General features: G+C 45.3%; 1 protein-coding gene across 1 annotated transcript in view; it reads right to left on the bottom strand.

Annotated features, from left to right (window-relative positions):
• Positions 1-1,580: 1,580 nt before the first annotated feature.
• ANKRD13C (ankyrin repeat domain 13C) overlaps positions 1,581-27,503 on the bottom strand; it is a 32,007-nt gene continuing 6,084 nt past the window's right edge. The window contains exons 2-14 of the mRNA XM_065673038.1: positions 25,699-25,740; positions 21,726-21,830; positions 20,480-20,565; positions 19,221-19,266; positions 18,112-18,178; positions 16,515-16,659; positions 15,372-15,503; positions 14,480-14,641; positions 13,649-13,728; positions 12,318-12,416; positions 6,857-6,957; positions 5,600-5,742; positions 1,581-5,362 (exon numbers count right to left, since the gene is read on the bottom strand). Coding sequence (XP_065529110.1) covers positions 5,612-5,742; positions 6,857-6,957; positions 12,318-12,416; positions 13,649-13,728; positions 14,480-14,641; positions 15,372-15,503; positions 16,515-16,659; positions 18,112-18,178; positions 19,221-19,266; positions 20,480-20,565; positions 21,726-21,830; positions 25,699-25,740 — 1,196 coding nt within the window. The 3' untranslated portion in view covers positions 1,581-5,362; positions 5,600-5,611. The remainder of the gene's footprint in view (positions 5,363-5,599; positions 5,743-6,856; positions 6,958-12,317; positions 12,417-13,648; positions 13,729-14,479; positions 14,642-15,371; positions 15,504-16,514; positions 16,660-18,111; positions 18,179-19,220; positions 19,267-20,479; positions 20,566-21,725; positions 21,831-25,698; positions 25,741-27,503) is intronic.

The raw sequence follows: 27,503 nt of genomic DNA, 5'->3' as shown, positions 1-27,503 counted from the left end.
TGTGCTGTGCCTCTGGCCTCCCTACAGGCAGCTTTAACCATGACCCATGCTGGAGGGGGCTGCAGTTGTTAAAGCCCCTGCCCTGTGTTTCAGTAGTTATTGCTTGTAGCTACCCCCAGCAGTTCCTGGCCCATTACAGCAAGCCGATGGCTGCAGCAGTCACGGTACCCTGAACTGGGGATATTTTAAGCACTTTCTGTTTCCCTCACCTTTAAAATCTATTTATAAAGTCAGCAAAGCCTCGGCTAGAGCGGACGTCGTGGTGGCTGCTCCGCAAGCTCAGCCTCTGATGCAGTTCTAAGTGAAAAAAACCCAAACACTAAAACCCCCCAAAACCCTCTTCAAGGCAAAATGAAACTCCTGAAGTGCCAGGTTTTGCTTTCCAAGCCATCCACAGCTCTTCTGAGAGACTGCAAAGAGACCAAGGCTCACATCTTGCTATTTAAATGAGTACAGTGCTGGATTTAGGAGGTACAACTGTCATTCCTGAACTGCTTTCCTTCCCTCCCTCCCAGGAGCTATTCCTGACGCCATAGCGCTCAGTAAGTGCTAGAAGCCACCATCCACATCATAGAACATGGAAAGGGCCTCAAGATCATCCAGTTCCAACCCCCCTGCCATGGGCAGGGACACCTCGCACTAAACCATCCCACACAAGGCTTCATCCAACCTGGCCTTGAACACTGCCAGGGATGGAGCACTCACAACCTCCCTGGGCAACCCATTCCAGTGCCTCACCACCCTAACAGGAAAGAATTTCCTCCTTACACACAATCTAAACTTCCCCTGTTTCAGTTTTAACCCGTTACCCCTTGTCCTGTCACTGCAGTCCCTGACAAAGAGTCCCTCCCCAGCATCCCTGTAGGCCCCCTTCAGGTACTGGAAGGCTGCTATGAGGTCTCCACGCAGCCTTCTCTTCTCCAGGCTGAACAGCCCCAACTTCCTCAGCCTGTCTTCATACGGGAGGTGCTCCAGTCCCCTGATCATCCTCGTGGCCTCCTCTGGACTTGTTCCAGCAGTTCCATGTCCTTTTTATGTTGAGGACACCAGAACTGCACACAATGCTCCAGGTGAGGTCTCACAAGAGCAGAGCAGAGGGGCAGGATCACCTCCTTCGCCCTGCTGGTCACGCTCCTTTTGATGCAGCCCAGGATACGGTTGGCTTTCTGGGCTGCGAGCGCACACTGAAGCCGGCTCATGTTCATTTTCTCCTCGACCAGCACCCCCAAGTCCTTCTCTGCAGGGCCGCTCTGAATCTCTTCTTTGCCCAACCTGTAGCTGTGCCTGGGATTGCTCCGACCCAGGTGTAGGACCTTGCACTTGGCATGGTTGAACTTCATAAGGCTGGCATCAGCCCACCTTATGTCCTTCCACTCCTCCCACCCCCTGGAACCCGGACCTTCACAGAGGGCAAGGGGCAGTTTGTAGTGAAAGTGCAGGGGGTTATTTAAAGGTGACCAATGCAATGCCCTTGCAGGCAGCGCGGGGCCGCTCGGCCCAGGGGCACATGGACCCTGCAGGGAGATGAGGACAGTACCGCACCAGGGGAGCCAAACCTCGACGCTCACACGTGGAACATGTTCAGAATCCAACAGCGTATTTTGGTCTTTATTCTAACAAATGATACAACCAAAAGTCACGATTAGTGAAGGAAAGTTAAAAACATGGACCCGGACAACTGGTAAAATGCAAAAAAGTGACATTTGTTTCCATGATCGTTACAAATTGTAAGGAAAAGAAAGGTGAAACTGCAGCATTACAGGTTTGTTAATACAGGTTAAATAACGCAGTTCTCCTCGATGGGCTACGAACCAAGAACAAAGACAGTTAAAAAACCCAGACACTTGCTTGGAATATCAGCTCCCCACGGCGGGATCCCAGCACCCGTCTCTCCAGAGGGGTTTGGAACAAATCCTTTCAACACACGCAAACCAAGATTAAAGTGAGTACAGTGACTGGAACAGCAGCTCCTTGGAAGGAAAAAGAAAGCACATTCCCTTTGCCACCAATTAAAGCACAAGTTTGGAAGACCAGGAAAACAGTTTGGTCAAGAGAGAACCCTCGGGATGCTTTTGCCCTCATTTCTGACTTGTTTAGCAAAATGCATGGCTGGTTTTTAGTATTTGCTCATAGAGAAACCCTGCAGCCATCAGGGAAGTGGAGAGGTCAGAGCAATGCTTGGACTCAAGGTGGCTCCCCACCAGCCCTGCTTGGAGGCTTCCCTCTCCAGAGCCATCACTCAGCACCGTGTCCGCTTCTCCTTGCGCCACCCTGCATCTCAGCTGGGTGATGCTCACCCTGTGAGCTCCCTTCTCCCCTCGTGTTAGGCTGGATGGCACCAGGACCACCGCATCCACAAAGGTGGTTCTAAGCACCCAGGTCCTTCTCCCATTCCAGGCACCCGGTTGCAGCAAGTCCCTAATCCCTGCACAAGCCACATTAACAGGTTAAAGCTGACAGGCTCCTCGTTAGGCGGTGATGAGAAGATACCCAGTGTCCAGGGAACCAAACCTTCCCCCAGCGCCCAGCGTGGTCTTAAGGAAAAGGGGAAAACCAAAAGTGAGGTTCTGCCAGCCCAATCCTGCCCGAGGGAATACATTTCCATTGGATATCCCAGCAGGAGATGGGATGAAGTGGAGGAAGCGGTGCCCACAGCACAGCTGCAGACTGGGGTTCTCTCCACACTCCTCACCCATCCGCAGTGCCGGTGCGCGGACACATCCACACTGACACACACTGCCCAACAGCACAAACCCCAGCAAGCAGAACAGATCCAAGTGGAGAAATGGGTCCTACAGCCCCGGACACTGCCCTGAGCATCGCTGCGCCCGACGGCGCAGAGCTCAGCACCGGGGGTGCTTCAGACACAAAACATCAGCCAAAGTGAGAAGGAAAGGTACCGAGAGGCAGGTGCCCGAGGCTCACCGCGTGCGCTGCCACAGGGCCCCAGCAGGCACGGAGCACAACGTGCCTGGAGTCAGATTGCTACAGCAGGAGGGGGGATGCGCACCGCAATGACCTAAAGGCTGCAGCCACCCAGCTCTGTGCCTGCTCTCACTCCACGTCAGAGCGAGCCCTAACAAACACGGCAACCGCTGTAAAACGTGTCTGCAAAAGGTACCAAAGTTGTTCATGGTGTGACCGGGAAGGTCAAAAACCCCCAAGCCTGCAGCCGGAGGCCTTGGTTGGCACAGAAACCATTCCCACCCTGCAGTGGGCTCCAGGTCAGACACCGCCTGAGGCCACGGGGTGTTCCTCAAAGGCAAAGGGACACACACGGAACCCTCCTCTCGCGGGGCTGCACAAAGAGCTTTGTTCGTGCTCTAGAACCTAGGTCCAGGCCATGGCAGTCACTGCAGCACCTGAACAGCCCCAGCTCCGAGCACTCCCTCCTCTGCCAGCGAGCTCTGCGGGGCCCTTTGGAACACCCGAAGTACGGACATGCCTGCTCCCTCCCCTGCAGCCCAGAACAGGACTCCTGACATTCACCTCACAGAGAAACCTCCTGCTGCCACCGCAGCGCAGCGCTCCTGTGCCTGCTCCACTGGTGTCACCCAGCACAGCCCTGCACGGGGCTCCTGCAGAAGAGGCCACAGCAGAGCCCAGGCTGCAGCCCCACCGCCCCTGAGCCCTGACAGGGTCGCTCAGCCTCTGCCTTGCAGCCTGGCCTCTCCCTGTGAGCTCGGCTGAACCCAGCAGGAGCACACGGGGGGCGCTGGGTCATAGCACAGATGTGAGCATCTCAGGAATTCATAATCACTTGGAAGAACAAGTTCCATCATTCCTACCGAATGCTCAACATCTGCTGCCGGTACAGTACGTCAGCAGGTACTGCAAGCCTGCACTTCCCTTTGCTTTTTTCCCCTATTTTCCATTTGATTTCGAACTCCAGAGCATTGTTTGCAGCATTACCCACCCGTCCGACCCGCAGGTTTCTAGTGACGCTGGAAGAGGCTCAGCCTCTGTTTCCATTCTCAGCTCATCTGTGCTCTGCTGACAGCGGTTCCCTGGGACTCCACCTAAGGTGGATCCTGCACTTCCCTAGAGCTGCCTCTTTGGGTTCTACGCAGATGGAGGCCACAAGCTTTGAAGGAACATCTGCCTGGGATGGGTGTTCCCTGTCGTGTCGATGCACTTCACAAGCCAGCTCCTATTGCCCTGCAATAAGCCACCTCCACTCATGACCTGCATGGTTAGTTAGGTCGGGTACCTCTACTAAGCACGGCTGGAGCTCTCTGTTATGAAGTTTGATACTTGACTCTATGATTTCCAGAAAAAAGTTTTAACTACAGTGCACAAAGAATATAATTTTGGAAATATTTACAATTTTGTACAATTACACCACAGCACTTTAAATGTCTCAATACAAACAAATAGCACCATTAGCCTTTTGCACAAGTTCTTTCTAACAAACCAAAAAAGCTGGATTATTGTCAAATTAGGAGACTGGAACCACTTGGAATGAGAATAAGCTCAAGAGGCTGGGGTACTGAAGCACCTATCTACAAAATATCAAGAGGAAGGAAATTAAATCTGGAAACATCCTAAGCATCTGCAAATGAAGTCTTCCAACGTGAGCCCTATTCAATGTGCACTACAATTAAACTAACCTCAAGAGAAACAACTTCTTGTATGAAGCTTTAATGCTCGAGTGTACTGTTCTAGTAACTCTATGCACCCCATGGTTCTGAGTGGCGCTGAACACAGACACAAGATGACCTCAACCATTATGGAGCAAGTCTCCTACGTGGATGTGAAAAGAGAAGGAAAAAGGTGACAATCTCTAGCTAAGAACCCCCCCAAGCATGTTCATCAGCACAGCATCATGGGCACAGCAGGGATGTCCAAGCCAGTGTGATGAAGAGAAGGTGAGCATGAAGCCAACACAAGAAAGGTCAGTGAAGAAACAAAGGGTTCAGAGACATGGATAGCACCACAATAGACCGCACTAAGGTGCTAGAGGAGGTACCTTATTCCCTGCAGAGCAAATGCTATCTCTGAAGTGTATTGCAGTGTGAAAACCCAACTGTTTAATGGTTACCATTTGGTTCATTCCTCTACAGAAAAAGCATTCCTTCTAATATACGTTCAGCTAACATTCAGATTACTGAACTATACATTGTGATACGTAGTTTACAATCCATGAAAACAAAGCTTGAAAGAATACAATATGGTCAATCGTAAGCACGGTGGGGTGATGCATAGGGCTAAAATCCAGCTAAGACATGTCAACCTGTACGCTAATGGTCCGAGAGTGCTTTTTGTATCACCAAGAAATGTATAAAATTTAAAAACAGATGATAGTCCTCACAGCTGCTCAGTGTCCCCAGGGCCATCGGGGTGGCACCGCCACGCTGCAGACCTGCGCGGAGACAAGTGTGAATGACACATCAGGAGACTTGCTGGAAATCAGGAACTACATTAGACGCCCATTATAGTGAGTACAGTACATCAGTCATTTGATATATGTTCCCTTTTCTTCTGAGTTATTAAGTTTATCCCTTCCTTCATGACCCACTTTTTCTAGCTCTATCTGTGGGCTCTTTTTGCAGCCTTTTGCTTTCACTGTGGTACGCTGGTATTGGTATTCCCCATTCACCTTCCAGTTTAGTTAGAGATCAGGGAAACGGCTGGGGTCCTCCTTGTAGTCATCAGGAATAGTGAAGATGGATTCATCAAATTCATCGTAACGGAACTCCTGAAAAGTCACAGTGGCTGTGATGGTGGGAAATACAGGAATATCTGGACAGGAAGCAAAATGGTACAGGTGAAGGGCAAAGAAATGCAACCCTGCCAAGAAGCACCTACTGTTACTCAGGGATGTAACTTCGGACTCGGTGGAGACATGAAACCTTGTTTGGTGTTCAAAGCTCTTTAAGTAAGGGGTTTAAAAGGAAGTTACTTCAGAATATACCCAGATACCCTGAGCAAAGAAACAATAACCATCTTAACACACCCTTCCAGGAACTCTTAGTAATATAAATCCAGTGGTTTTCATTTCCTGCTGCAGACTGACATGGAAACCAAGGTGCTGTGAACATACAGATTAATCTGATAAAATAGAGGATATTGGCCTCTAAGATAACCTTGCCAAAGGTAGGCTTCCCTTGAGCAAATGCACATGAAAAGATGAACCTTTCCCATGTTTGCTTTGACAACACCACCCTTTTCCAATCTGGATTGCGCTTGAACACTTGAGTTATCCTCAATAAAACTGTTCCTGCCCAGACATTAACTTTATGAGCTCAGCAAAAATTCAATCCTCAATAAACAGAGCTGTGCAAATGGGATAGGAGCAGAAGAGTCTGCTCAGGCTTGTTGAGCTTAAACAGCTTACAGGGATGACAGAAATCCTGTCACGCTTAGAAAGGTGTTACACGTATTACTTCCTGGCAGTTTATGCTGTGATAATCTATACCATGACTAAACTGCTTTACACATTTCCACTTGTTAGAAGTGTAATAGTTTCCTCTATTTTTGTAAGTGAAAAAATCAGTAATCACCAGTAATCCCTGACAAAAAAGAAACATGAAAATGCTACAAAATGCTTAACTCATGACTGAGATCAGCTTTTAATGCAAGGACAATTCAGCAAATCTGCATCACTCTTAGAGCAAACATAAGGAAAAGGTAAATAACCAAGCTCTCTTCCTGACTAGGACTAGCTTCACCTTTCAGGTGCACATTTCCTACCTAATGTTACTTCCACAAACTTAACTCTTCCTCCTTAAGTCTACAGCAACAAAGTTTTTATGTAAGCGTTCTTTTCCAAAACTCAGCAGAAGTTGTGAATGTATTGTATGAATAAATACACCCGTTTGGAAATATAAAGCCAGAGCTGTTGTAGTTATCTTACCTAATTTTACAGGAAAGCCTGGTGGAAGCTTCATTTGAACAAATTCCCTAAGTTTGTTAAAGTGCTTGAAGGGTGCAATTACTTCTAAAACATTCAACAATCTGAAAAGAAAAACAGATTTCATTATAAATTCCCGTTTCACAGCTTTTCCTCTAGAGAAGAGGACGTGACTCTGTGCTAAGACTTGTTACAGACAAATACATTCTAGAATTCTGTACACACAGGCACATCTGTATTGTGATGTTAGTAACAAAAGAGTTTGGGTTGAAGAGACCTTAAAGCTCATCCAGTCCCAACCCCCTGCCATGGGCAGGGACCCCTTCCACTGGAGCAGCTTGCTCCAAGCCCCTGTGTCCAACCTGGCCTTGAGCACTGCCAGGGATGGGGCAGCCACAGCTTCTCTGGGCACCCTGTGCCAGCGCCTCAGCACCCTCACAGGGAAGAGCTTCTGCCTAAGAGCTCAGCTCAGTCTCCCCTCGGGCAGGTTCAAGCCATTCCCCTTGGCCTGGCCCTACAGGCCCTTGTCCCAGGCCCCTCTCCAGGTTTCCTGCAGCCCCTTTAAGCAGTGGAGCTGCTCTCAGGTCTCCCCTTCAGGAGCCTTCTCTTCTCCAGGCTGCCCCAGCCCAGCTCTCTCAGCCTGGCTCCAGAGCAGAGCTGCTCCAGCCCTCGCAGCAGCTCCATGGCCTCCACTGGGCTCAGTCCTACAGGTACATGATAAACGTGGTCAAACCTCTCTGGTCTGGTATTAAGTAAGATAAGCACTCAGCTCTTCTAAAAACAGGCACCCCAGCACTGAGGTCACTAATTTAGCAGTGTATTTGCTTAGCAGCATGACGGCCTGCAACACCGGAGCGGAGAGGGGAGAGATCAGCGTCCAGGAGCCTCACCTCAGAGCGACAAGAGCCACTGAGGAGGGAGCCTCAAGTCCTCAACAGGACTTGCCCAGGACTCGGAAGCTCAGCTCCCGCGAGGGGCTGACTCACAGGGGGCGGAGCCAGGAGGAGTGGCACCAGCTGGGAGTGGCTAAAAATCTTTCCCAGGGAGCGCGGCGACCAGGAGCGCGGCGAACAGAGAGCGTCGAGGCAGAGGGTCGAGGCAGTTTGCGCGGCAGTTCGCGCGGGCAGGCGAGCGGGCAGGGAAGCGTTCCAACCGCCTCATCGAGAGAACTCGCCTGGAGTACAGGAGGGGGAAGGAGTGCTGAGAGACGTAGACGGATTGATTGACCAGATAGATCATGGTTACAACACGATCGAAAGCTGTAGTGAGTACTAATGTGGGTATCCAGACTGAGCCTTCCTGCAGACATGCAGCTGTGCAGGTCTCTGGCTGCAGCGAATGCCTGAGCCTGGCACTTGTATTGGAGGGAGCCAGTGATACTGCTTGTGTTCGCTGTGAGCAAATAAATGACCTGCTCGGGCAGGTGGCTGAACTGAGGGAGGAGGTAGAAAGGTTGAGAGCCATTAGAGAGTGTGAAAGTGAAATAGATTGGTGGAACCACACCCTAAGGCAAGGGCAGAGGGAAGTGGTTCAACAAGCTATGGATCCCCTTCCCTCCTACCATCAGACAGAAGGAGAGAGCTTAATGGACAAGGATGGATGGAGGGAGGTTCCTCCTCGGAGAGGTAAGCGAAAACCCTCACAATCCCTTCCTCCCTCCCAGTTGCCCTTGAATAACAGGTATGAGGTCTTGGAAATTCAGGGCCAGGTGAATGGAGATGGGGAGGCAAATCTATCTAGTGAGTCACCCAGGGCTAGTCACTCACCCCCATGCCTCAGAACTTCCCCAACCAAGAAGAAAAGAAGAGTAATTGTGGTGGGTGACTCCCTTCTGAGGGGAACAGAAGGGCCCATTTGTCGACCGGATCCACCCCACAGGGAGGTCTGCTGCCTGCCTGGGGCTCGGATTAGAGATGTTAAAAAGAAGCTCTCTGAACTGGTGCAGCCGTCTGACTACTACCCACTGCTGGTTTTTCAGGTTGGCAGAGACGAAATTATTACGAGGAACGTAAGGGCAATGAAGAGAGACTACAGGGCCCTGGGACGGCTGGTTAAAGGGTCTGGAGCGCAAGTGGTATTTGCCTCCATACCTGTTGCAAGCGAGGGTGAAGGGATATATAAGAAGACTCTGCAGGTTAATGTATGGCTACGTGACTGGTGCCAAAGGCAGGGGTTTGGGTTTTTCAGTCACGGGCTGCTGTATGGGACACCTGGTTTGCTGGTGACAGGCGGGATACACCAGTCCCAGAGAAAAAAAAGGATTTTGGGGCAGGAGTTAGCAGGGCTTATTGACAGGGCTTTAAACTAGTTAGGAAGGGGGGAGGGGATTTAACTGGGCCTGTTGGGGACAAGCCGAAGAGGAACATGCTAGGGATTGAAGGATGGCGGGCTAAGGAGGACTATCAATCTCTTGTTTCACTTGTGGGAAAGGATAGCTCTTTAGACCCTGTCCCGCAGGGGAAAAAGAGTACTAGGACTGGCTCCCTGAAATGCCTGTACACCAATGCACGCAGCATGGGGAATAAACAGGAGGAGTTAGAAGTCTGTGTGCGGGCTAAAGGTTATGATCTAGTGGTGATTACAGAGACATGGTGGGACACTTCACATGACTGGAATGTGGTCATGGATGGCTATGTCCTTTTTAGGAAAGATAGGTCAGCGAAGCGAGGTGGTGGAGTTGCTCTTTACGTGAGAGAGCAACTAGAATGTATTGAGTTCTGTCCGGGGTCGGATGAGGAGCAAGTGGAATGTCTGTGGGTACGAATCAAGGGGCTGACTGGCACGGGTGATACAGTTGTGGGGGTCTATTACAGACCTCCTGATCAGGACGAAGGAGTTGATGAGGCTTTCTACAGGCAACTGGAAGTAGCCTCGCGACTACATGCCTTAGTCGTCGTGGGGGACTTTAATTACCCCGATATTTGCTGGAAGACTCACACAGCCAGTCATTCACAGTCTAGGAGGTTCCTCGAGTGCATTGATGATAATTTCTTAATGCAAATGGTGGACGTACCAACTAGGGGAGCAGCGCTGCTAGATTTAGTACTCGCCAACAAGGAGGGTTTGGTCGAAGTGGTGACGGTCAATGGCAGCCTTGGCTGCAGTGACCATGAGATGGTGGAGTTTAGGATCCTGTGTGGGAGGAATAGAATACCTAGCAAAGCCACAGTTCTGGATTTCCGAAGGGCCAACTTTGGCCTCTTCAGTCAACTGCTAAGGGAAGTCTCATGGGAAAGTGTACTAGGCGGTAAAGGGGCTCAAGATAGTTGGTTAGCATTCAAGGACCGCTTCTTCCAAGCTCAGGATCGGAGCGTCCCAATGAGTAGGAAGTCAAGTAAGGGATCTAGGAGACCGGCGTGGTTAAACAAGGAGCTGCTGGGCAAACTCAAGTGGAAAAGGAGAATCTATGGATTATGGAAGGAGGGGCTGGCCGCTTGGGAGGAATATAGGACAGTTGTTAGAGGATGTAGGGAGGCAATTAGGACAGCTAAGGCCTCCTTGGAACTCAATCTTGCTAGTCGGGTTAAAGACAATAGAAAGGGCTTCTTCAAATACATAGCAAATAAAACTAAAACAAGAGGCAATATAGGCCCACTGCTGAACGAAGTGGGTACCCTGGAGACAGAGGATATAAAGAAGGCAGAGGTGCTGAATGCCTTCTTTGCCTCTGTCTTTACTCCTGCAGACTCTCCCCGAGGGCCCCGGATTTCTATAGCCCCAGAAGGAGTCAGGACAAAGGAGGAGTTTGCTTTGGTAGATGAGGATTGGGTTAGGGATCAGCTATGCAAACTGGACATCTGTAAATCGATGGGTCCGGATGGAATGCACCCACGGGTGCTGAGGGAGCTGGCGGAGGTCATTGCTAGGCCACTTTCCATCATCTTTGGTAAGTCGTGGGAAATGGGCGAGGTGCCTGAGGATTGGCGGATGGCAAAGGTCACACCAATCTATAAGAAGGGCAAGAAGGAGGACCCGGGTAATTATAGACCGGTCAGCCTTACCTCCATCCCTGGAAAGATGATGGAACAACTTATTCTTGACTCCATCACTAGGCATATCAAGGATGAGGGGGTCATTAAGAACAGCCAACATGGTTTTATGAGGGGGAAGTCATGTATGACCAACCTTATAGCCTTCTATGAGGAAGTGACTAGGTGGAGGGATGATGGTAGAGCGGTAGATGTGGTTTTTCTTGATTTCAGTAAGGCATTTGATACTGTCTCCCACAGCATCCTCATAGATAAGCTGAGGAAGTGTGGGCTTGACGATCAAGTAGTGAGGTGGATCGAGAACTGGTTGAAAGGAAGAAGGCAGAGAGTTGTGGTCAATGGCGCAGAATCTAGCTGGAGGTCTGTGACTAGTGGAGTTCCTCAGGGGTCGGTGCTGGGACCGGTGCTGTTTAATATTTTCATCAATGACCTGGATGAGGGAACTGAGTGCACCCTCAGCAAGTTCGCTGATGACACAAAACTGGGAGGAGTGGCTGACACACCAGAGGACTGTGCTGCCATTCAGCGAGACCTGGACAGGCTGGAGAGTTGGGCGGGGAGAAACTTGATGAAATTTAACAAGGGCAAGTGTAGAGTCTTGCATCTGGGGAAGAACAACCCCATGTACCAGTACAGGTTGGGGGTTGACCTGCTGGAAAGTAGTGAAGGGGAAAGGGACCTGGGGGTCCTGGTGGATAGGAGGATGACCATGAGCCAGCAATGTGCTCTTGTGGCCAAGAAGGCAAATGGCATCTTAGGGTGCATTAGAAAGGGAGTGGTTAGTAGGTCAAGAGAGGTTCTCCTCCCCCTCTACTCAGCCTTGGTGAGGCCGCATCTGGAATATTGCGTCCAGTTCTGGGCCCCTCTGTTCAAGAAGGACAGGGAATTGCTTGAAGGAGTCCAGCGCAGAGCCACAAAGATGATTAAGGGAGTGGAACATCTCCCTTATGAGGAGAGGCTGAGGGAGCTGGGTCTCTTTAGCTTGCAAAAGAGGAGACTGAGGGGTGACCTCATCAATGTTTACAAATATGTGAAGGGTAGGTGTCAGGATGATGGAGCTAGGCTTTTTTCAGTGATATCCAGTGATAGGACAAGGGGCAATGGGTGTAAACTGGAACATAGGAAGTTCCACGTTAACATCAGGAAGAACTTCTTTACTGTAAGAGTGACAGAGCACTGGAACAGGTTGCCCAGGGGGGTTGTGGAGTCTCCTACACTGGAGATATTCAAGGCCCGCCTGGACAAGTTCCTGTGTGATGTACTGTAGGTTACCCTGCTCTTGCAGGGGGGTTGGACTAGATGATCTTTTTAGGTCCCTTCCAACCCTTGGGATTCTGTGATTCTGTGATTCTGTGATTCAGTCATGTTTTAAGCTGTTTTCCCTATTTGAAGACATGAAGAATTTTGCAGTTCATAAACACATTAAAACATTTCCTACACATTAATAACATTCATGGCCACTTATTTTGACTTACGATTCAATTCCTAAGGGAAATTCCTGGCTCATAGCTATCGTGGCTTTAAAGGTTTTCTTGCTTTCTTTGCACACCAGCTCTCTACCCAGATGAGGAGCTCTGTAAGGGGAGGGGAGAAAGCCAAAGTCAGTTTTCCTCTCGATGAAACCTCAGTTTTAAATGAAAGAAGACAGGCTCAGGTTTGAAAACATCAGTAAAGAATCTCTTCGCTAAAGCAAATACTTTAAAAGTAAAAGCTGGGCATAGTAAAGAATAGTCAGTAACCAGCTTAATTCACGTTACTGTGAGCTCTGCTAAACCAGGAGACAAGACAAAAGCAGTGTGGAGAATGACTTAAAAATCTTCATATAATTCCTCATGAACATTGCATTAGTAAGCTCTACAGAAAGACATGGCAGATACCCAGAAACACATACAGCCGACTTCAGGTGTGAATTCAAACAGGCTGTATGTGAACAAAGAATCCGGTTGAAGTAGAAAAAGGGTCATTTTATTTCAGCCTAAAATGCAATACAATTTCAGAAAAAAAAGTTACTCTACAATCACTGCAAGGCAATACTGGAAAACACAAGACTGCTGCAGGACAGGTAACAAACACCATAACCAATCTTTTCCTCTTTTGTTTTATAGTAGCTAGAACCCTGGTTTTCCCATTAAACTCCCTCCAGTTTATCAGATTATTAAAGAAAGCAAAGTCTTACATACATATTTCTGCCCCAGTAGAAAGAGCTGTTCAAGCATAGCCTATTTATTCTGCTTGAATACTGATTCCATCTCAAATATATTCAAAATTAGTTAAAACCCCCAAAACCCCACAACAGATCCATCTCAGTCTCCCCTCTGGTAGGTTAAAGCCATTCCCCTTATCCTGTCCCTACAGGCCCCTGTCCAAAGCCCCTCTCCAGGCTTCCTAGAGCCCCTTTAGGCACTGGAGCTACTCTAAGGTCTCCCCTTCATGCAGCAGAGGGGCAGGATCCCCTCCCTGAGCTGCTGCTCACGCTCTCGGTGTGCAGCCCAGCACATGGGGGAGTTCTAGGCTCAAGCACTCCCTGAAGCCAGGTCTTGGGGAGCTTCTCCTCAATGAGCACCCCAGGTCCTTCTCCTCAGGGCTGCTCTCAACCCATCCTCTGCCCTGCCTGTCTCTGTGCTCAGGGTTACCTAACCCAGGGACATAATATAAATAGAATATAAATACATAATGTAAATAGAATATAAATACATAATGTAAATAGAATATAGTTAACAACAAACCAACCCAAAACCCCACAACCCAAACCCAATACTCTAACAGTGTCTATGGACGTTAGTGCCAATAAAGCAGTAATACTCACTTTCCATTTTCAGCAGATATGTACTCTTCCCATGTAATTGTATTGGGTGATGGAGGAGTAAGGGACTGCCGTCTGACAGGCTGTTCAGAAAAACAGGTCTTAACTCTTTATCTTTCCTTACATGCTCTAACAATTTTGCCATTCAAAAGATACAACTGTTCTTCCACTCTACACAGAACAGCAATATAGTCTATCCAGTCTGTGGCTGATACTTCACTGGGCTTTTCAATCTCTTGCTCTCGCTCTCGTAGTCTCCATTTAGGTATTTGGCCTCAAACTGTATTTTACATAGATGTTGGCTGGTTTAATACATCAGTTAATCAGTCAATTCAAGTGTCAATGACAAGTAACAAAGAACAAGCTAATACAGACATAAATATGTCATTTTTAAAATGCACGATCCCAGATGACGTCTGGCTCGTTCTGAATAGCTCTTGATTTCATGGTGATAATAACATGCTTAGCTCCATTTTAATGAAGCTAAAGAAAAACATGATTGAAAGCAAAGCAGAAAGGGATTCTGAACCATAAACATTTCGTCTAAAAGAAGTTAAAGTGATCTGCCACAGCCAAACCCATCATTATTTACTAAACGCCAAATTAAGACTGAAATATCCAATATAGTCACAGACATTCCTGAATGTGTGCACTAATGAGGATAATTCATTAATGTATCACCATGATTATACTTGTAAGTCATATTTATTATTATAAAGACAGTGAATCAAAATGGAATAAAACCATTATCTAGAGATTCTGATAAATGACTGGTGTGAAGGATTATTCTCCTATGCACAAATACACATACTGTGAAGAATTACTTGATTATACCTCAAAATTTTGCTCCATTAAATTGCCACCTTTGCTGAGGCTCTCCATGATAGCTTTATTTCGAAGAATATCCTCCTCACTGAGATGTTCTCTTCTTTTCCTTGATTCTAATACAAGTCCATTAACCAAATAGAAATCTGCCAAAAAGTTTCCTACTCTTTCCTGCAGGAAAGGAATTAAACATTATTGACTCACAGGGATAAAATAAAACCATTTAAATTCTTGTATATCCAAATAATTGCACATTAGTGCAATAACTTCAGGACTGAAATGCTGTCATTCACACAACCAACCACATGAACTCTCAGTGGACAATCCCAGTAAGGTCTGGACAGCACAAACACAAGAATTCCATCATGAGCAGGTATTTTGTACCAATGGCAATTTTAAGACAGAAAGGATTGCTTAACAATTTAAGAGTGGCCAAGGGGAATCTGACTGAAATCCCCTGCAGCAGCAAGCTGTGTTTAAGGATAATTTACAGGTGTAGAATATGGATTTGGTATCCAAAAGGAAGAAAGTTGTGCAACATGGTGAAAACCCATGAGGAACGGCACTACCTGAACATATGCAGAAGAAACCACATTACTTTATAGTCACAAGGTAATAATTTCCTATTCAAAGAAGACACAGTGGCCATTTCAATTTCTTCACAGCTGAGAACTCAGACCTCAGACAGATGGATAACACAGAAAGGAACACGCAAAGGAAACTACCCACAAAGCTCCCACCTCCCTGCAACTCTGACACAGGAGAGCAGACTCCTCACTGCACACCCTGGAATGAATCTGCAGAGGCCTCATACTCCTACAATGAAGTAATTTTTATCATAAGGCTGTCTGCACTATTTTGTCCCCAGTAATGCAGCCTGTGAAGTTTTCTGTCTGCTTACTGTTTTGTCTTCTCGAAACAGCCATCCCGTTTGGGCACGCGTGAAGGTGATGGATTTGGTTGATAATGTTGCTGAGTAAATATCACTGCTCATCAAAATGTCAACCTCCTCTTCTGTTTCCATCTCAGATTCCTGGAAGAAAAATTCCCAAATATGAGCAGAACTTAATGATTACTCTTTTTTAATATATTTTTTATAGAAGAAAAGAAGTTAGAAGTAAATCAATCAACCACTTCATTTGGAACTTCTCCCAGAACCAGTGTTTCCTGAATTTTCAAACTCTTTTCTAGGCCAAATGGTTACCAATAGTTTCATCTTAAATATTAATGAAAATAAAAAACTGCCAGAGGGGAGACTGAGCTGAGCTCTTAGGCAGAAGCTCTTCCCTGTGAGGGTGCTGAGGCGCTGGCCCAGGGTGCCCAGAGAAGCTGTGGCTGCCCCATCCCTGGCAGTGCTCAAGGCCAGGTTGGACACAGGGGCTTGGAGCAAGCTGCCCCACTGGAAGGGGTCCCTGCCCATGGCAGGGGTTGGAGCTGGATGAGCTTTATGGTCCCTTCCAACCCAAACCATTCTAAGATTCTATAAAATTAAGCATCCAAGTGATTTATCCAGAAGCTCAGCAGCCTCTTTCTACATGCAAAGATCCACATACATAAGTGACTGGTTGGTAAAACTGCAAATTAAAACCCTGACTAAAATACAAGGGGTCCAAGGAGTCATATCCTTGTGCCTGTTAGCAACTAAACTGGGCAGAGGGTGATGGATCAGATGCCAAGCATTGGCAAGGAAGTTTGGAAAACCCACCTGGGGACAGTGGGGAGCTCACTGGAAAGATTAGAAGTAGCACACATAATAACTTAAAACAGATTTGCCTGCCCAGAATGGTAACAGATTTTTCCAAAAGGTTCACATTCCAGCTTTTTCCTCATTTCAAAGTTTGCATTCAAGAGCACTGTTTATCACAGCAAACTTTCATGTCACTTATACAGCTGAACTTATAACAGCTGAACAACAGATTCTTTGGTTTGCATTTCCTTGGAGCTTGCTGTCATCTTTCTGAGAGGCACATTTAGTTTAATAAGACTTCTGAAATGAAGTTAAAACTTGAGCTATTTCACACTCTGTGTTCACACAGGACTTTACCTCATGATGTATTCGCTGGTAAACTTTTTGTTCATTGTCTAAAACTACAAAAGATTCAGAGGGTGCGGCATCACCATTAAAAATGAAGCTTAAATCCCCTCGTTGGCACTTCATGTCGGTAAAGTCTATGAGAGTTGTGTCCAGCCTGTGAAAATACACCAACACAGGGACCCATAAACACTCAAATACACGCCTAAGTTCAGTTTTAAAGCAGAAGCATTTTGATTTCTTTAATCACAACCAAACACACCAAAGCGTAAGTTTTAATACAACATTTCGTAAATGAAGCCTGGATGCAGAAATCAAATTGCTATTAAGTTCCACATTATCACATCTCTACCATTATAAATGCATTCCAAACTATTACTATGCCAACTTCAGAGGAAAAGGTAACATCTTCTTCAGAAAACTTTACTCCCAAACTGCCAGCATGTGAAAGCGACAGAATTTATGTAGCCAGCGCTACACGACGAGAAATACAACTACTCCATGTGAGCGGCACTCTATTCTGCAAGCAGCAGCCACTGATGTAACAATATTAGGACATGACCCAAATTACAAAGAGGACTAAGAAACAGACTAGGTTTTTATTTGACTTATTTTAGTTGCTATTTCTACTTTTTCCCCTCACCAACACAAAAGAAATGTTTCTGCTGACCTGAATAACTAGAAGATGGAAGCAAGGACAAGGACCTCTCTAGCAATTTGTATCTATTATTGCTAGAATATCTAATTCTTTGACAAAGATGGTTGAAGAACCTGAATTTAGTGACCACTTAGCTCTAAGGGGTGATTGCTTAATAGTCATCATATATTGACCTCTGATTTCAAGAATCTGCAGCTATTTCCACTCAATGCCAGTCTCACAGAAGCAGAAATAGTCTCATAGCACGCAGAAATGAGGAGAAAGTGGGCTCAGTCTCAAATTTGACCTAAAAAAAACCCAGTTCCCATACCTGTGCTAACAGCTTTAAAAGAACAAGGTTTTCTACAGATTAAATCTTCTGAATCATATTATTGGGGTTTTGTCTATTTCAGATTTTGGAACCCAAAGAAAAAGCCAGAAAAGACACTTAAATCCAAATGCCCAAACTAAGCAAGTTGAAGGAGCAGAGCACGGACAGACTCCTGGAAGCACTCTATTGACCTTGTGAATCTGTCACATTGAGTATTTTAAAAAGAGAAACAACAACACTTTTTCTTACTCCAGAGACAGGAGCAGCAACTGTTCTCCACAAAATACTGAAAGCTCATTTCTTTGAAATTTTATTAAAACCACCAAATTCCTATTTTTCAACTCATCATTGTCATGTCTGGTAGATAAAGCCTTGTACAGCTCAACTGCTTTTCTTTTCCATTTCAAGTGACTCAGGAACTGAAGTTAAACTCAGATCAAGGGGGGGGGGGGCAGGGAAAGACAGTCTGAAGTTCAAACCACTTCCTGGCTCCCTAACCACCAGTGCGCACACACAAGGCTGTTTCACCAATGCTTGCACGCTCCTCTGTGACTTCTTTCAGTTCACAGTGGAATCCAGCATTTTCACTAGCACACGGAGGTTCATGACTCAGATAACACACACTGTTAAATCAGACTTACCTGATATTTATACCTTGTTTGTGTATTTTACATGCATCAGAAGGCAGAATTCGGGAAAGTAAAGGCACTGAAGGGAGGAAGAGAACATAATCAAGACACTGAGGTTCCTCTGCAAGGTATTTCTATTAAAACTACGCATCAGTTTGAATCTCTCTTTTCATTTTAATATATTGCACCCATTTTCCATTATGATCTCAATACAGATATAACTTACCAGGGTTATTTCTATTCAATACTAATACCAGGGTTACTTCTATTCAATAACTGCAAAACTGACTTGTAATTGTACAGGCTGCTTTCAGCATCAGGACATAATTGAAAGTGTCCTCAGGCACAGCTAAGTCATTTATAAATCCTAATAACTCGTCTTCTAGCAGTTTGAAACCTTAATTCTAGGATTTGATAGTTTATTTAATATATTGTTCCAACTGAAAGCCTAGCTCCCATTAAAGCTGAACACCCACAAGCAGGAAAAAAAAAAAAAACCCAATGCACTAAAACACCAAGCAAAGACAAAAGCACTGGTGGAACCAAGAGGCCATATAGAATTACAAGATGGACACATGAGACTGCAGCTCTCTTACATTTTTGCTCATTTATTTCTATTTTTCTACTCAAACAAGAGGTGGTGGAAGGTTATACACTCACATAAAAGAAGCATTAAGGTGAAGCTCAGGCTTGAGGAACATACCACACAGCTCCACTTAACTGACAGTCACCATTCAGAGTACAGGCTAAGTTCAGGAAATTAAATGCCTCAACTCAATTAAACTGTTCAAACCAATGCTGTGTAGTGACACAAATCAACCAGATAGATATTTTACTTTTCTAATAATCCATTTCTTAAAGTAAACAGCAGCTTGTCCCCCACGCACTGTGTCACTGGATTACAAAACAAAATTCAGCTCCAAAAGTGAATAAGCAAAGATACGAATAAGCAAAAATAGCTCAGAAAAAGAGCGGTCCTCTTTTCTTTGTAACTTAGATCTTGAGCACTGAATGGTGAACCTTCCAACATGCAAACCAATTGATAATTTCAGCTTGAGAGAACAAGTGTGCCGAAGACTGATTACATTATCTCCCTGTGAAGGGAATATGCAGTTGCTTACCCCAACTTTGAAAATCCCAGTGAAGCTCTAGATAGAAGTCACCTAGCTGAGATGAAAAGAACAACATATTAACAAGTTTTTCAGGCTAAATGACAAGTATGGAATCTGCTGACAGACAGGCAGAAGCTGGGCTTTGCTGACAAAGAAAACTTTCTCTAACGTTACTATTTGAATTAATACTGAACTCAAAACATTTCTGAAGCTTTAGCTAGACTAGAATCAATGCTAACATTTCACAACCCATTTGAACCACCCTTTTAAAAAAATAATTTACACAGCTATTAAGTAGTGGATTGTAAAATATTTATTGTAAATACGTTTTTAAAAAAGATCCATGGACCTCTGCTTGCTTTGACTGATCAAATTGAACCCCGGGGAATTACACGTTCTGGCTTATATTAATGAGCAAGTATTAGCTAGGAGTATTCACATATGCAAATCTCAATCTGCCTTCTGGAAATATGCTTCATTCATTATATAAAAGCTCTACATCCATAAATACCTGCCAGCCATCTCCTTTACACTGTATGTAAAGCAAAAGCAAAGGAAGGGGTGACTTGATTAAAATTAGCAAATGTTGGTAGTACACTGAGGTAGCCACATAATTCCACTCCATGCAACTCCAGAACAGCCCTTGCTCCAGCAGGAATAAGGAATGGCAGACCTGTTTGATTAAGGCTGCATCTGCTTTCTGCCTGCTCTTACACAAAAACTGAAAGCTTTTCACTCCTAGACAGACAGCAGGTTTGATTCTTTCTTGGATCAATGAAACTGGCAGAGCATATTCATAGAGCATATCACAGATGCAGTTTCACTTAACTTTTAAGATGCATGGGGTTCATTAACTTAAGACAAACAGCTGTTTTTCTATAAAGCCATTCATATTTTACCATGAGTAGGCAGGAGCAGCTCACCCCACCTAAAGGGAAATAAACACCTGTAAAAAGTCCCTCTCCAGATTTCTTGGTGGCATTATTCACCCAAACAAAAGATTTTGGGAAGCCTTAAAAATCTAATGAAATAAATACAGATTAAGAATACAGCCTTTAACTCTTGGATTGCAAAGACCAGAGGTCTGTCCTACACAAACCTTTTACTGGAACTTTTAGAAGCTGAGAAGGCTTTCAGCAACCTGCTCTAGTGGAAGGTGTCCCTGCCTGTGGCAGGGGTTGGAATTGGAGGAGCTCTTAAGGTCCTTTCCAACCCAAACCACTCTGTGATTCTATGATCTTTTGTCAACACAACTGCCTTGAACTTACCTCTTTCAGGGCTTTTAATAATCGAGGTCGTTTTTCTTCAACACTTTCCCTGGACTGCTGTTTGAGCTTCCTTAGGAGTGCTGAAACTAAACAGAAATTAACTATCAGGTAAATCTGTTCCATTTATTTGTTGGTTTATGAAAGGCTGGTGTCATTATTTGACATCTAAAAGAAAAAACAATGCAAAGGCAACATTTCATGAGACTTCAGAGAAATTAACATGAAGTTATAGTAATTATACACAGCCCTCTCTGATTACAACAGGAAGAAAAGACTACCTCCTGTATGAAGATAGGCTGAGCAAGTTGGAGCTGTTCAGCCTGGAGAAGAGAAGGCTGCGTGGAGACCTCATAGCAGCTTCCAGTACCTGAAGGGAGGCTATAGGGATGCTGGGGAGGGACTCTTCGTCAGGGACTGCAGTGACAGGACAAGGGGTAACGGGTTCAAACTTAAACAGGGGAAGTTTAGATTGGATATAAGGAGGAAGTTCTTTACTGTTGGGGTGGTGAGGCACTGGAATGGGTTGCCCAGGGAGGTTGTGAGTGCTCCATCCCTGGCAGTGTTCAAGGCCAGGTTGGATGAAGCCTTGGGTGGGATGGTTTAGTATGAGGTGTCCCTGCCCATGGCAGGGGGGTTGGAACTAGATGATCTTGAGGTCCTTTCCAACCCTAACTATTCTATGATTCTATGAATATAGTAATAGATTTCTGAGTTTTCTGCTATGGGATATGGTAATACATAATACTATGAACATCCACTAGTGAGTAGCAGTAAAATAATTTTCTCTTTACTACTTCATATCTGGAGTAAGTAATCACTGTATTTGCCCACTGGCCTGTTGAGATGCAACATGAAAGCAATATCCCATTGCCAATTGATATATCTGATATATATCTCCATATAACTGATACATATGATCACATGAAGCAGTTCTAATTAGATGATCCTATACAGCTAAAATCCATTCTGACCTTGTAACTCCAATTTTAAATACAGAATGCTGCTTTATAGCTTCTACAATCACTTCAAGCAAAATCTTTACTTAGCATTATGTATCCTAATGCAGTATCTTTCTTATCAAGGAAATAGACATGTGTAGAGCTTGTCATATCATATTTAGATAGAGAAAATATTAAGATAAACTTTTCAGAGAACTAAAATAGGCATATTATTAAAAAAAAGCATAGCTTGAAAACCTGTTTTCCTGTTCTGAATAAGGCCTTAATAGGGAAGCAGGGGCTCTTACTCATTTGTCTGTCTCCATAGCTGATGGCTTCTGCAAGAGGGCTCCATCCCTGAGCATTTTTCACCTTTACTGGAGCATTATGGGCTAATAGCAAATGGGCACATTCTGTAACAAAACAGTAATCATTATTTGCAATAAACACCAAGGATGTAGCAATATCACTCATAATAAAGGAAACAATAATAAAGCAAAAGGAAGATATTCAACATATAAAACAGTTTATCAAAGTACATATCTGGATCCCGAGTGAAACCATAGACAAAACCCATTTATGTATTTATAGCACTTCCCTGATAAACACTGGCACTAAAAATACAATTGGTGATTAACCACCAATTACACAACCACTGAAGAAACATCCCTTCTGCTTCTTGTGTTTTGCTTTTTATGAAGCTGTATGCCTGTATGTGTACACAGACAAAACTATGTAACAAATACTTCTAAAATATTACATCAGCTCTACTTAATGCACAAATCCAAGCACCAAGACACACTTTGTAAGTCTTCCACACGTGAAGTTGTGCACATGCTTCCCCCTCCTCTCCATCTCAACTCCCTTCACCCAAATGTCAATGGTAAACTGGTTTGCTAGAAATCTGCAGGGAGATGTAGACTTGGGTAAGTCCTGAGAACTGCATGTGTATTGGTAGCAGAGGAAGCTGTGGCACTAACACATCAGTGTAGACTTAGGTAAGTCCCGAAAACTGCATGTGTATTTGTAGCAGAGCAAGCAGTGGCACTAACACATCAGTGCATGCGGGGACATCCTATGGCATCTGAAGTGAGCAAATAAGCTCCCTGACCGAGGAAAGCCTCAGAGTATGTGCATGACCGGCTGTACAACAAGTAACAGGTACTGCAGGACTGACAACATTGGTATCTGGAGCACAGAGCTCACAGTCCTGTGCTCCATCAATGGACAGGCACACCTGCAACGTGCTTCATTTCTCACCAGCATTACCAGTATCACCAGTAACAGTGAGCATGAGTGCTAACCCTGAGACTCACCATGCACATGCTGTGCTGATAAAGCAACTTCCACATCTCAAAGCCGCACACATTCCTAGCGGGGACACAGCTCAACCTGCATTCCCCTCTCTGTCTATGGGTAAAAGGTGACGGAATAACAAGCAGTCCTTAAAATCAGGGAGTACAGAAAGCTTTGTTGTTTCCATGTTTTGAATAAGGTGTCTTCATATGAAACCGTTCTTCAGTTTCCAACTACAGAAAGTTTCCTCACCACGTCTCATTAAAATCAACCTGACCCATCTGCAAATGACAGAGCAGTACAAGCTGGAGCTGCAGGCTGAAGAAATGTCTCACTATGAATAGGATGGCCAGGCAGGACGGATAGAGGAACTTCCTGGATTATCCTCCTGCTATAGGTGTTACAGGAAACCATACCAGTCATTCCAGATGCATCAGTTATGAGTCACCAGAAAGCACAGCGTTTGGGAAGGAAGAGATACCTCACTGGTGAATATACTATCTTCTGTGGTAAATAAACAAAAGCCCTGACTACTCTGTCAGCACAAAGAGACATGTATTTTTATGGCTGCTTAAATACAGTGCCAAATGCAGCAACAGCACTGCACAGCGAGCAGGCAAATCAGCCTGCACTTACCAGCCAGGTTACACTGCAGTTAAATAAACAAGATGTAAGTTCACCCTGCCCTTCAGAAAACCCCGCCTATAACACTGCTACACACAGCTGCACTATCTATATGCATCACCTGGAAAGACGGAAAATAGGCCCTCAATATCAGAGAGACAGACCAATAAGGTAGGAAAGGACCCAGGGCTCTTGCTGATCAACAACTACTCAGGATTTGAAGTCAAAACAGTAAAAGCGGGAATTGTGCTGGATGCTGTGCACAAATAGCCCTGCTCTAGGCAAGTTAGACAGAGGCTTGCCACAAGCATCCTAAGGGATTTAGGGCTCTACCCACAGGATGACTGACTACATGGAAAGAGGCCAAGAGGTGAACTGCAAACTGAAATCTAAAATACGCGGTCAAGGAGAACAGGAGAAGAGGGAAGAAATGGCCCTCTTTGCTGTGCTATACAGGAGGATAACTCACTGAAGGAACCCGTCTGCACTGAACAGACTGCTCCTTATCCTAGAGCTGAAACGTAAAGTAACCGAAATTTAAGAGAGACTTAGAATAAATATTCAGCCATACAGAATTAAAGTTGGCAAATGCTTTTCTACCAGTTTTATTAGAAGCATCTTGGATCAGAATTGCTTGTACTCATTAATGTGGTATGATACTGTTGTAGCTATATGGAATGTGTCCCTTCATGACAGCTCATCACCTTTTAACCAAAACCACTCAACCTCCTCTACACCTAATGACCGTGACAAACTAAAGCCTGAAACACACACACTGCTGGTCACCACCGCTTGACAACGCAGAGTAGTTACAGAACTAAAATGTACCTTACAAAGAAAAATGCCTTATGTATGGCTGAGAAATGAAAGAGGCTTCTGCCTCTGTTTCCTTCTGTTGATCCAAGCCTCTAGCCTAGGACCACCACTGGAAAATAGCAATTCTGAAGCCCCATTTTTCACTGAAAAAACTATCTGTGACTTGTAAAACATATTTGCCTCACTGCTGTCACAAAAAGTGTTTGCATAGCTTCTTTTTCTTCCCTTTTTTACTGATTTATTTTAAAAGTACCCCAGCCTGGACCAGTATCAGCAGATTCCAGCAAGCTCTACTGCCTCTTCTTCTGCATGTCACCTCCTCCCTTCTTCCTTCAAAATCACTTCCTGCTCTCTCAATTATCTTGGATCACTTCATAGGTGTTTCCAAAACATCCTAAGACAACTTACTGCACTTCCTGCATTCCCCTCTCCAAACCTGCCAGGTGTGCTGGTTCACAGCAGCTCTCTCATGGAGCACGTACCAGGCACCGGACTCACAGGGCTGAATGACACCAAGCCATTCCTGCTGCAGCAGTGAAATTTAACTGCCACAGACACTGAACAATCATATTCCAGGGTTCTTCCCAGTCTTGAGACATGTCTACATCTATACTTCCTACTTGAAGTAAAAAATATAAATCCTTTATATTTAGAAATATAAATTCTGGTGTAAAGAACTCCTTGAAGGGAATCTGGAAAACTGGGAGCCATGGAGAATCAACAGCCCTGCACCTGTCCCATGCCCCTTACAGGGCTGTCTTGACACCTGAAAGAACAGCTAGGCAGTGCGCCAGGAATTCCAGTCCAGTGAGTGACAGAGTATGCAAAACGCAGGTGAGAGGTTCCTTTTCCACTCACAGTCATTTTATTCTAGAGGGTGTTACGCTGATTCACTTCACTGGGAAAGAGCAAAATGGGGTTATTAGACACCCCTAGTGAGCAGATCAGCAACGCACAGTGACACTAATAACCAGAACAGTGCTGACTAAAAGAAAGGGTATCACCACACAAACAGGTATTAGTGACCCTTCCATACATTAATTAATTGCAGAGTAAGATAGAGATCTGCGTGGATCAAGTCGCCTGCCTACACATCCTGAGCACATGCCTCCACTTCAGCTGCTCGGGTAGGAAAGGGGAAGCAGGCGTGCAGATGCTTGCCCCGGCTGCATGCCCCTGCTTTGAGTTGTTTCTCAATCTTCTACCATGTTCCAAATTTCCCAATTTCCTCCTAACTCTGCTAGAAGAGAGGAGCTGGGTCCACCCACTGTTGTTGTTCTAGACTCAGGAAGAGTCCAACAGCTACAGCTCCTTTCCACTGTATTACATTCACTACCAGGCTCCTGGATCTTGGCCTAAAGAACAGCTCTAACCTTGTCTCCAACTTTCCCCTTGTAAATTCATGTGGTGGCTTCTTTTCATAAAACCTCAACTTTCAACGAGAAACACAAGATCACGTGCAGGAAAAATGAAAAAACCTTTTTTCTTCCTGCCACCAGGTCTTTGAGATAATTTAAAAACCAACAAAATTCATGTTTTACCTACCTTTATGTCCCAGCATCACAGCAAGATGTAACGGAGTGTTTCCTAAAATAAATAATGAAATAAAGACGTTAAATTCAAGGTCATAGAATCCCAGCCTGGTTTGTGTTGGAAGGGAGCTTAAAGCTCATCCAGTTCCAACCCCTGCCATGGGCAGGGACCCCTTCCACTGGAGCAGCTTGCTCCAAGCCCCTGTGTCCAACCTGGCCTTGAGCACTGCCAGGGATGGGGCAGCCACAGCTTCTCTGGGCACCCTGGGCCAGCGCCTCAGCTCCCTCACAGGGAAGAGCTTCTGCCTAAGAGCTCAGCTCAGTCTCCCCTCGGGCAGGTTCAAGCCATTCCCCTTGGCCTGGCCCTACAGGCCCTTGTCCCAAGCCCCTCTCCAGCTTTCCTGCAGCCCCTTTAGGCACTGGAGCTGCTCTCAGGTCTCCCCTTCAGGAGCCTTCTCTTCTCCAGGCTGCCCCAGCCCAGTTCTCTCAGCCTGGCTCCAGAGCAGAGCTGCTCCAGCCCTCGCAGCAGCTCCATGGCCTCCTCTGGCCTCGCTCCAGCAGCTCCACGTCCCTCTTGTGCTGCTGCCCCAGAGCTGAATCAGGGCTGCAGGGGTGGTCTCCTGAGAGCACAGCAGAGGGGCAGGATCCCCTCCCTGAGCTGCTGCTCACACTCTGGGGGTGCAGTCCAGCACATGGGGGGTTTGGGGCTCAAGTGCACACTGAAGTCAGATCACAGGAAGCTTCTCATTGACCAATGCCCCCAAGTCCTTCTCCTCAGGGATGCTCCATCCAATTTCCTCCAGCCTGGGCCTATGCTGAGGATTGCCCCAACTCAGGAGCAGGCTCTTGAACTTGTTGAACTCCATGAATCCATTGCAGTTCCTTCAGGTGTCTGCACATAGAACTCAAACATGTTAAGAAACCTGTTACATGATCCATCCACGGAATACACTACAATACACCAAAACAGTTGTGTTCTTCTGAGCAAGCATTTGGATTATACTTGTTAGAATATATATATCCAAAACACATTTCATGGGCCAAGGGAGATTTCTTGGAGTGACATTTTGAAACTTGAGCCAGCCAAAGAGGCCCAACTGTATCTTCAAGACAAGAGATAACACAAACTTCTATGCTTATCATGGTCTGAAAAGTCTGATACCTTACAAAGAATGACATATCTAGGCTAAAAGCTACTCAAAGATATGATGCTGATTAAAATTTTAAGAGCCTATTTTATTAATTTTTCATAGTTTTAATACAAAACTTTCACTAATACAGTATTGGACAGATTGTGAAATAACAGTAACTTCCCTACAGAAACCCTTTTTGGTTGTTTTGGTGCCTTGTTTCCAAAGAAAGCTTCTGAGATTATCAGCAGATATTACAAACATGAGCTTGTTTTCCTAGCTACGCATATGACACATTCTGTACTTCTGCTATTAAATATGCACTGTGAGGTACAGAGGGTTGATTTTCTGGATCAGTGATGCTACCAGAATTCTGGCACATTTTATTGATGTAGCTTGCATTTAACTGTATTGCTCTGTTTAAATATATAAATATTTTCTTAGTGGAGTTAAGAGAAAAATCACTGAAAAACCAGTCATTTGCAACTACAGCAAATGCACTTGATTTTAGGGTTATTTTCCAGTATCATGTTAACTGTTAAGTACTTGCAACATGTAAAGGGTGATGTACTGTACACCTAAAAGATGCAATCCAAGAACGGAGAGGCTTCTATATGAAGTAATTGCCAGCATACTATAGTACCATGAAATGTCTGATCAAGATAGGCAAGGAAAGGCAGGTTCCAAG

Source organism: Lathamus discolor, chromosome 3, assembly GCF_037157495.1.
Source record: "Lathamus discolor isolate bLatDis1 chromosome 3, bLatDis1.hap1, whole genome shotgun sequence".
Taxonomy (NCBI): domain Eukaryota; kingdom Metazoa; phylum Chordata; class Aves; order Psittaciformes; family Psittacidae; genus Lathamus; species Lathamus discolor.
The sequence above is the reverse complement of the archived record's forward strand: the minus strand, read 5'-3'. Positions and strand labels throughout refer to the sequence as shown.